General features: G+C 34.2%; 1 protein-coding gene and 1 long non-coding RNA gene across 2 annotated transcripts; both read left to right on the top strand.

The window, feature by feature from the left end:
- Nucleotides 1-2,265: 2,265 nt before the first annotated feature.
- On the top strand, nt 2,266-9,120 carry LOC110920635 (rho GTPase-activating protein REN1). The gene is made up of 18 exons (XM_022164815.2): nt 2,266-2,388; nt 2,893-2,973; nt 3,267-3,303; nt 4,322-4,398; nt 4,561-4,631; nt 4,784-4,862; nt 5,272-5,419; nt 5,559-5,678; nt 5,779-5,856; nt 5,937-5,992; nt 6,535-6,604; nt 6,677-6,761; nt 6,836-7,079; nt 7,148-7,321; nt 8,020-8,409; nt 8,550-8,663; nt 8,759-8,809; nt 8,950-9,120. Exons 1-18 carry the CDS (start codon nt 2,266-2,268, stop codon nt 9,118-9,120), a joined length of 2,169 nt encoding a protein of 722 aa, XP_022020507.2.
- A 24-nt stretch (nt 9,121-9,144) lies between these two features.
- On the top strand, nt 9,145-9,848 carry LOC118489180. The gene is made up of 2 exons (XR_004886628.1): nt 9,145-9,218; nt 9,567-9,848. It is a non-coding gene; the product is annotated as an uncharacterized LOC118489180 (long non-coding RNA).
- The last annotated feature ends 269 nt before the right edge of the window (nt 9,849-10,117 follow it).

Raw genomic sequence — 10,117 nt, 5'->3', positions numbered from 1 at the left:
CCCTTAAAAACATGTATATAACATGTAAAAATTTAAAAAAAAAAATCGGGAGCTTTGAGTTTCCCGGGTTTTCTAAATTAAAGTGGGTTTTCTATACATCATTCCTCTATATATATATATATATATATATATATATATATATATATATATATATATAGGGTAGAGTTCATGAGTGAACAATGATTTATTTGTGAACATAATGAACTTATCCTGACCATTGATTTCGTAGATCTAGATTTTTTCTTTAATGGCAAGATTGTAATTATCTTTTGTAACTTACAAGCATTTTAATAGACACAAGGGTATAATTGTATATTTCTATATTTATTTAATTAATTCATTTTTTCTCTCTCCTGATTTTCTTTCCAATTAAAAGAATATTTAATTACATTCTCTATATTTTTTTCTCTCTCACATATTACCTAACTTAATATTGCATAGTGAAAACAATATGTAGTAATACACAAGTGTATAAGTCTGATATATATCGACATGTATACACTATGTACTTGAATAATAGACAGGTGTATACGTCTGGTATATACCAACCCGTATACACATATGTACTTGAATAATACACAAGTGTATAAATCTGGTTTATACGAACCCGTGAAAACAAGATGTAATAATACACAAGTGTATAAGTCTTGTATATACTGACCTGTATACACATATGTTAAAAATCATAATTTAATTAGGTTTAATATTTAATTTTTAAAGAAACATAACAGTTTATTTAAAAAAACATTAGCCCTTCAATCTCTTATAATTAAAATAATAGAGAAATAATTAAAAATGATTCAGAGAGAGAGAGAGAGAGTTAAGAGAGGAGAAAATTAAGGGATTTTAATTAAAAGTACTTAACTAATGTCAGTCTTACCCCTTTTAATCTAAAAAATGATCAAGGGCCAAGATTAGTTCACTCAGTTCACTCTCAAGAAGTTGTTCACTCATGATCCCAATCCTATATATATATAGGGTTAGGTTAACGTACAATATCTCTTATCGTACAACATGTACACGCTCATCTCAGCCGTCCGATCTGGTGCGAATTCAATTTTGAACATGCGATTTATGCTGAAAATCAACATGCGAACTTGCTAAAAAAAACATGCGATTTCATAAAAAAAACCCAACATGCGAAATTGCTAAAAAAAAACAACATGCGATTTCATCAAAAAAACCAACATGCGATTTCGATCATCCTTTTTTATAACATGCGATTTCACTATATCGTACGTATTGTACGTTAAGGGATATTGTATTTTACACTTTCAATATATATATAGGGGGAGTTTCATTTGAGAAGAAAAAGAATAAATGGTACAATTGTAAATCATTAAATAGTTTTCTCTCATCTCATTTATTATTTCTTTTTGATTAATTAATTAGTCATAAAGATTATCATCCTTCACATTAAAATTTTTGTATACACATCAAAATTTATCCTACACATTTTTGAAATTTATCTTACACATACTGAAATTTATCCTACGCAACTCGTAATTAATCCTACACACCTCATAATTTATCCTACACCTTAAATTATTTGTTTCTTCTTTGAAGATATTTTTTTTTTTTGAAAATAAATTACAAATTTAATTTAGTTAGCTAGTAAAAAGGAAGACTAACAATTAATGATCTATCTAATTTTACCAATATACCCTTACACCCATATTAAATACAAAAATTAAATGAAGTAAAATAAAGCATTCTTATTGGTTGAAGTTTGTTCTTTTTTATTCTTACAAAAAATTTCTTCTCATTTGAACCCTCTACTATATATATATATATATATATATATATATATATGTATATATATATATATGTATTCAGATTTAGCCCTATTAATTTTTATAATATTTACGATACATTCCGGTTCTTACGTCCGGTCCAACCGGTCAGACCATTAAACCGGTAAGAAAACCGGTTCAACATCCGGTTCAATTCTGAAAACATTGAATTTCAACGTGTAGAAAAGAGAAATATATATACCCAAAAATGTAGGAAAAAGGAGTGAATACGAGATCTCCATTTTTGATTGACCCTCGAGTTTCCATTATCACCCCAAACATAAAAAAATGAAACAACCACCACCTTTTCACTCCCTCAATTTCCCCTTATTTCAATTGTTATGGCATGACTTGTAATATTTTTCATATTATTATGGCATCATTCATGCAGCATTAATTAATGTTGAATTACCATTTCACAGATTGATCACATGCGAATCTGAATTGGATGATGCCTAATTCCAAATCCAATATGGTTGATTCCAAGAACAACAACAATCATGAATTGAAACACAGTAATTCAATCATTACCAAAAACAACAGCAATAACAATTCTGAGGATGATTCAAAAACACACGCTCATGCTTCCGCTCAGGTTTCAAATTATCCTGTTTATTCCGTTATTAATGTATTGTGTTTTTTGAACGTCATGCTTACGCCGAGTCAGCTACACTCGTTTATCTTAACGAGTTGATATGTTGGGCTCGAACTCAGCTCGTTTATTTTTTAAGTTTTTTATTTTATTTTGTATTTGTTACACTTGTTATGTATATATAAACAACAAATAATGTTTTTAACATTCATTTCGAATTTAAAAGATGCATAATTTTTAATTTATATGTATTAAAATTTGGGTTATCATCTATATACATATAGATATAAGTTTTTGGTTTTAGTATAAACAAGCCAAACCAGCGAACCAATTATTGAGCGAGCTTAGCTAGTTAGCGTGACTCAGGCTTGGCTCATTTATAAACCAAGGACCCGATTTCGAGTGCAAGCTTTTTGAACAGCCCTATACATAATGAAAACTGATTATTGTGGGATTTAAAAGAAGATTATCTGTTAGTAAGTTGTTCTTGTTGTTCTTTTGATCTAGGGAGATGGTGGTGGTGGTACATTGTCTCCTCATGGGGCGGCTCAGCCATCCGAGGCCGATTATTGTCTAAATGGCAACAAGGTTTTTCTTTATTCATTAACTAGCTTCCATGGTTATTTTTCTTACTAAAAATGATATTGATTATTATGCATATTTAACACCAATATTTTTTCCATTAGTAAAACATGCTGTAAAGTTTAATGCACATATATGTAGAGCACTAATATTGATTTGTACACCATCTTGTTGGTGTGATGTTGTACTATATGCTTTTGGAGTTTATCTCATGAAATTGTGCAATGATGAATTGCTCTCTCTCATGATTTGGGACTTCTGTCAATCCCCATTTGATCTATGTAATTTTGATTTTGCAGGTGCACAAGAGTGGACCACTATTTCTTTCATCAAAAGGTGTGTTGCTTTCATCACCTTGTGCTTAACAAGTGTTCCAATCCATTGCTAGTTTTTCCCTATGTGTTGTTGTTGTCATCTTGTGTGTTTGTAAGTTTGGGTAACAGGGCCAGGGCCGGTCCTGAGAATTCATGTACCCTGTTCGAGCTCGAAAAAACGTGCTCTTAGGTCATAACGAAATTGAGTATTGGGTTTATTAAAGGTTTAAACTTAATGGCAATAGGCTAATAACTAATCTAAACCATAAAAGTAGTTTTGTAAGTGGGCCAATGTTGGTGTTTGTATGAGTGTGCCATATTAATTTATTTATTTTTACATTTACATATCGGATTTTTTTTTAAATAACGTGCCCTTCAAAGTATCGGGCCCTGGCCGGTGGTCCTCCCCGCCCACCCTAAGGGCCAACCATGTTGGGTAATAATGCACTATCTCATTGGTTTTTTGTATCGAACACAAACGAACATGTTACCGAACGTTCACAAACATAAATGAACGAAATTTCTTGTTTGTGTTCATTCATTTACTAAACGAACGAACACAAACGAACTTCCCGCTGAAGGGTTCACGAACCGTTCGCTGAACATTCGGTTTGTTTGCAGCAGTTACATCGCCAGGAAACCGGCTACTTGCTGACAACGTTGAAGATTACCTAAAATCGAATTCTGAAAGTTTAAAGGTTTTTCCGACACAAACAAAGTTAGACACCCGAAACAAAATTTGACCATAGTCATGTTACCACTGAATACATCCTGTTCTCATCTTGTATGTAACATTGTGTGGATCCCTGCCAACGAGTCATGTGTGATGAAAATCTGTTTTTTTTTTCAGTTTCTTACTATACATAATTGACCCATAAGAAAAAAAACACTTGCTTTGTAGTTTGTACATCAATTATGATTATCTGAATTATATTCTTTACTTTTCCAAGTTATAAATCCTAGATCATGAAGCCGATTGTTTATCATTCTAAGGACTCATTATACTTTCCCAGAAGTCCCTAATTACGCTTGTTACACAGGGATCGGCTGGACCTCCTGGAAGAAAAGGTGGTTTGTGCTGACACAAACCTCGTTGGTTTTCTATCGAAGTGATCCCGTAAGTTGCATATTTTTGTCCTCATCTGTTTAGTTTGAGAAAAAAAAAATGTAACTTTTGTTAGTTGTCTAAGGAAATAGTTCTGTTTTTTGAAATATGTATGCATAATGCATCACTAAAATATTGAAGGGCCACTCATAGTTTTTATTTGTTAATGCTCAGAATGCTGCTCCTCAAAAGGGATGTGAGGCGAATCTAACCCTTGGCGGCATAGACCTTAACAGTTCAGGCAGGTTAGCTTGCTTTCCTTAAGTGTTATATATATACATACACACACACACACACATATATATCACAATCATTTTTTCCTGATTTTTAGTTTTCCTCTTCTTACCAGCGGTCTTTTTTTTTTTTTTTTTTTTTTTTTTTTTTTTTTGTATTTCAGTGTGGTTGTTAAAGCAGATAAGAAACTGTTGACAGTTTCATTTCCCGACAGTCGTGATGGGAGAGCTTTTACTCTTAAGGTGTTATTTTATATCGGTCCTTATTATGCAGTAGCAATAATACGTTCTTGTTCTGTTTTTTCTTTAAATCGTATCCCAAGTTCAATCTATTAGCATTAAAAATGATACTAGAATCTTTATTTTTTTTAACAACAATTTTTTACACCTAAATACCACCTAACCTTGCACTTGCAAGTATTCTCTAAGTGGGGGCCCGAACTGTTAGCCGGCCAATAAAAACCTATATGTCTACATATTACCTGATAAAGATTTGCGCGAAAAAGAAAACACAACAAGGTGTCAGATATTGTCATCTAATATGTATCAGTCTAATGATTAGTTATAACTAATCAGACAATTTTTTCCTTAGTAAATCTGATTTGACTGTTTGTTCATAACTACTACTGGTTACTAACTTCTATTATCATAGGCTGAAACTACAGATGATTTAAATGAGTGGAAGGCTGCATTGGATGAAGCTTTGGCAAACGCACCAAGTGCGAGCCCAAAGGCGGGGCCCACCGGAACATCGAAAAACGACAAGGGTGATACAGCTGATGCTGCTTCTTCAGAACAGTGTAAGAACAATTTACAACAGAAAATCGTTTTTTTTCTCATACAAATGTATTGTTTTTCCATGTGTGTGAATTGCCTGTTCTTGTATTAACCGTTAGACACGTGACGAAAAATCTCTTTTTGTTTTTATACTTTCACCAGCAAAAGATGGAGCCCCGGGAAAACCAATGATTCTCGGTCGTCCAATCTTACTTGCATTGGAAGATGTAGATGGAACACCATCTTTCTTGGAGAAAGCTCTTAGATACGTTGAAGATTATGGTAATTACGATGCAAACTTTATTAATTACGGACGTATTAACTTTTTAATTCTTGTTCATATAGTTGCGCTTGTATTAGTTATTTCGGTTTGAATGTACAGGAGTGAAAGTAGAAGGCATCTTGAGGCAGGCTGCAGACGTTGAAGATGTTGAGCGCCGCATGCGAGAATACGAACAGGGTCAGTAGTATAATATATGCTAGCACCGTTATGATTTGTTTGAACGTTACACATGACATAATATCTATGATTTCGTCCAGGAAAGGTTGAGTTTAATGAGGATGAGGATGCACATGTTATAGGAGATTGTATCAAGGTATGGAATATAAGAACACTTGACATATATATATACTTAATATCAATGCTTGACAAAGTGTTGAACATATTCTCTTTTTCCACATTTTACCTTTGATTAGTTCTGATCAGTGTTGTAAGAATCGCTAGGTGCTAGTCGGCTGGTGGGTACCGACTAGCGATTAATCGGGATTAATCGCATTGGGATTTTGTATGTAATTTTTAGTTTTATATGTATATACACGTAATTTGTATGTAATTTTTCTAAGTAAGCATGTTTTAACACCTTTTTCGACCCATATTTTGAAGTAGATAGGATTAATTGCCAGAATTTACAGGTTTTGGCCGGAATTTATAGGTTTTGGTCGGGGTCGCTAGACTGCCATCGATTTTTGGCCGATTAGGACAGGATTTGACCACCGTTGACCTCCTAGCGATTAATTGGCCGATTACATGAAAATTACTCGGTGAACCCGGGACCAGTGATTAATCACCGGCTAATTGGAGGCGCGATTTTTACAACCATTGTTCTGATTATTGTTTCTTGATGCATTTCTGTTTCAGTATATTCTTCGGGAATTACCATCATCCCCAGTTCCAGCTTCTTGTTGCAACGCTTTGCTAGACGCACATAGTAAGTTTTTCATGTAATATTTCTACATATATTGTTGTATTTTTGCTTACAGTTATGACAACTTATAACTAGAAACTGATCGGGCCACGAGAGTCAGCGCCATGCGTGCAGCCATATGCGACACATTTCCTGAACCAAATCGCCGTTTATTACAAAGGTAATATATTAATTTCTATCTTTTCTCTGTAGCTCTAGTTTTGTATCTATATTCATTAACTTTAGTGTTTACAGAATTTTGATAATGATGGAAGCCGTTGCTGACAACAAAAACGTGAACAGAATGAGCGTTTCAGCTGTCGCAGCTTGCATGGCACCGTTACTTCTTCGACCCATTTTAGCTTGTGAATGCAATCTAGATAGTCAATTCAGTATGGGTGGTGATCAATCCGATCAACTGATGCAAGCAGCTGCAGCTGCTAACCATGCTCAAGCAATCGTTATCACTCTTCTAGAAGAATACGATAACATATTTGGTGTAAGCTTTCGCTTTCGTCCTGCTTATATTTGCTTTCCGGATTATCTGAATAGTTAATATGCTAGCAGGAAGGAGATATGTTAAGCGACTTATACTCCGACTCAGAAGACCTCGGAAGTGAGAGCGAAGAGCTTAGTGAAGATGATTACGATGACGGTGACTACACGTCTGAAGATTCCGAGCATGCGTCAACATCTAGTCATAGTGGCGGCGATGGTGATGGTTACCAGAAAAATACCAAGGTGGATTCTTGTACTTTTCATTATGTAATCCAGGGGTGTCCTAAAAGTGCGCAGCTCGCGACTCGCTCGAAGGCCGCTCAAAAAAGCTCGAAAGAAACTCGGCTCGAAAAAAGCTCAGTAGTAAACGAGCCGGCTTCTCGATTTGTAAACGAGCCAAGCTCGAGCTAGGCGTGGCTCACCTCCTGAGCTCGCGAACCGGCTCGAGTTATATTATTAATTTTTATTATAAATGTATTAAAATAAAAATAAAAATATGTGGGAGGGGGTTGAAGTGTTAACATTTTAAGTTTAATTAATCAATAACATATAAAAATATAGGAAAAGAAATAAAAATTTTACACATAATCCTTTTAATATATCTTTCGATCTTTAAAATATTAGAAAAATAAAAATAATACATATAGATATATGTGTAATTTTCTTACATTATCAATATTTGTAAAACAATTGAAAAAGACTAAGGAGCCGGCTCAATTTGGCTCGAGCTGGCTCAGATATTTTACGAGCCAAGCTTGAGCGCGACTTTTCAGCTCGTTAAAATATACGAGTCAAGCCGAGCTGGCTCGTTTAAATTCGAGCTCGAGCTCAACCTGGCTCGGCTCCTAGACTAGATTACAGCCCTAGTGTAATCTAATGTTTGAACAAGTTTCACTAGATCATGATATTTTGTTTATTTTTTCTTTAATGTGTCGATGCAGCGACCCACTACCTTAAGATCACATACGATAGCACATCGGGAAGTTATTAAAAAGTCAAAGTCAAAGCCAAAGTCTCATGCCCGATCAATAAGCGAAGTTCCTGATAATGTTTCAAATCAGATTGGTGACAATATAACAAGGAAAACAGTTGAGCATGGCACGCGCCCCGAAAATGAAAACGCACAACAAAGTACAAACAGAGAGTTGAGTGATGATATTCAGAGGTCATCAACTACAGCAGATTCGCGTGGAAACACAAAACACGCTACGCAGCAAACTGATGTAACGCCTGATGCCACTAAAGAGGAATCACAAGCTAAAAATGAAGAAGCGGACTTGTTGAGCGAAAAGAAAGAGTTAGAAACACGTCGCATACAACTCAAACAAGAAGTATGTTTAGGATATTAAGTTCATTTTTCATATCATCCATTTTTTTCTTGTTTCATTGCTACAAGAAACATTATTTATTTTATTATTTTATAATAATATCTATTATCTTGGCACAATGTTATTTTCAATTGTGTGTGTAGGTGGCAAGGTTAGAGCAACAGCTGCAGAAGGAGTTAGAATTGAGAAAAAGACTTGAAACTGGAATTAAGATATCTCAACAGGCCTTATTTTCACAATTCTCTACTAATGAAAAGGTTAGATCCCAATATTATATTATTTATGAGTTTTGGTTATGCATTAAATTATTAAACTTTAGAGATAAAAGGCAGATTTGTATGATTTTTCCCAGGCAGAGAGTTATGTCATTAGTGAAGCTACAAATACTTCTCAGGAGAGCAAGGTAACACACTAGCTTCATCTTCATTTTCTTTGACTCTTATACAGATATTATGCATGGCAAATGGGCGGGTCGGGTAACGGGTCATACTAGATTTCACCACATTTGACCCTGAAACATTTTTTTTTATTTCCTTCAACAAGGATGGCAACAACAAACATCAAGTTCACTCTTATTCTACTAGATTACCTCCACACAAGCAGCTTGATTTGACTCGCAGCTCCAAGGCATGCGCAAATTTCATTTTGCAAGCTTCTTCTAATATTTCATTTTACTTTAGAAGATATGCATGCTTAGAGCTATGGTTGTGTTGAGATTTCATTTTTTGTTTTTGTAACAGGAGACAAGTTCTAGTAAAAATATGAGAAGGTCTTCTACAAAGAAACCTAAAAGGTTGAACTCAAAGAATGAGGTAAACATACAACATATTTTTCTCTTTGAAAGCTTACTCTAGTATTACTTTACTTTTGTCTTGAGCCGACAATTTCAGCCCATTTACTACGTGTTCCGGTTATGTTTTATCTCTAACAGGTTAAATGAGTCCGACATGTCAAAATTGCCCGGGTGTATTTTTAAAGCATATACGTAACCTTCTTCGTCGCTTTATGCAAAAAGCTAAATTTTTTTTTTTTTATAATCACATTTAACACGCTGATAATTTTTAAGAAAAGTTCAAATTTGAGCTCACACGTCCCGCACAAGAAAGCTACTCATTTTGACCCGTTATCCGACTCACTACCTCTATATTCTTTTCTTATAGGGAATGCGCACCTAAGCTTTCAACTCCATGGTTATTTTAGTTTCACATTAAGTATGAGGTATATGGTTAAACTTCAGCAAGTCCAAAGCTTCTAAGTAGGGATGTAAATGAGCCAAGCCGAGCTCAGCGTGTTTCGAGCTCTATATTCAAAGCTCAAGCTCGGATTGTAAGAAAGTTTTAAGCTCAAGCTTGACTTGTATAATTTATTATTTTGTTTATGAAGATACATAATTATTTCTGTATATATTAATATTTCTAATTTAATATATAATATATTATATATTGTGTAGTTATGTTTATCATAACTATATATAATAATAGTTAATATGTAGTGTATATTATTATATGTATATAGACGATATGCTCGTTTAGGCTCCGTATAGGAAGCTCAGGCTTGTTTGTTAAACAAGTGTCAATTTAAGCCCGGGATTGTTTACACACAGCTCAATTAGAGCTTATAACGAGCTGATCTTAAATAGCTCATGAGTAGCTTGGCTTGTATAGTTGTATACACCTCTACTTCTAAGGGCTACAAGGGGTAAGGAGTAACA

The sequence above is a fragment of the Helianthus annuus genome, chromosome 2 (assembly GCF_002127325.2).
Source record: "Helianthus annuus cultivar XRQ/B chromosome 2, HanXRQr2.0-SUNRISE, whole genome shotgun sequence".
In the NCBI taxonomy this organism is placed as follows: domain Eukaryota; kingdom Viridiplantae; phylum Streptophyta; class Magnoliopsida; order Asterales; family Asteraceae; genus Helianthus; species Helianthus annuus.
This window is presented reverse-complemented; position numbering and strand designations above follow the sequence as displayed.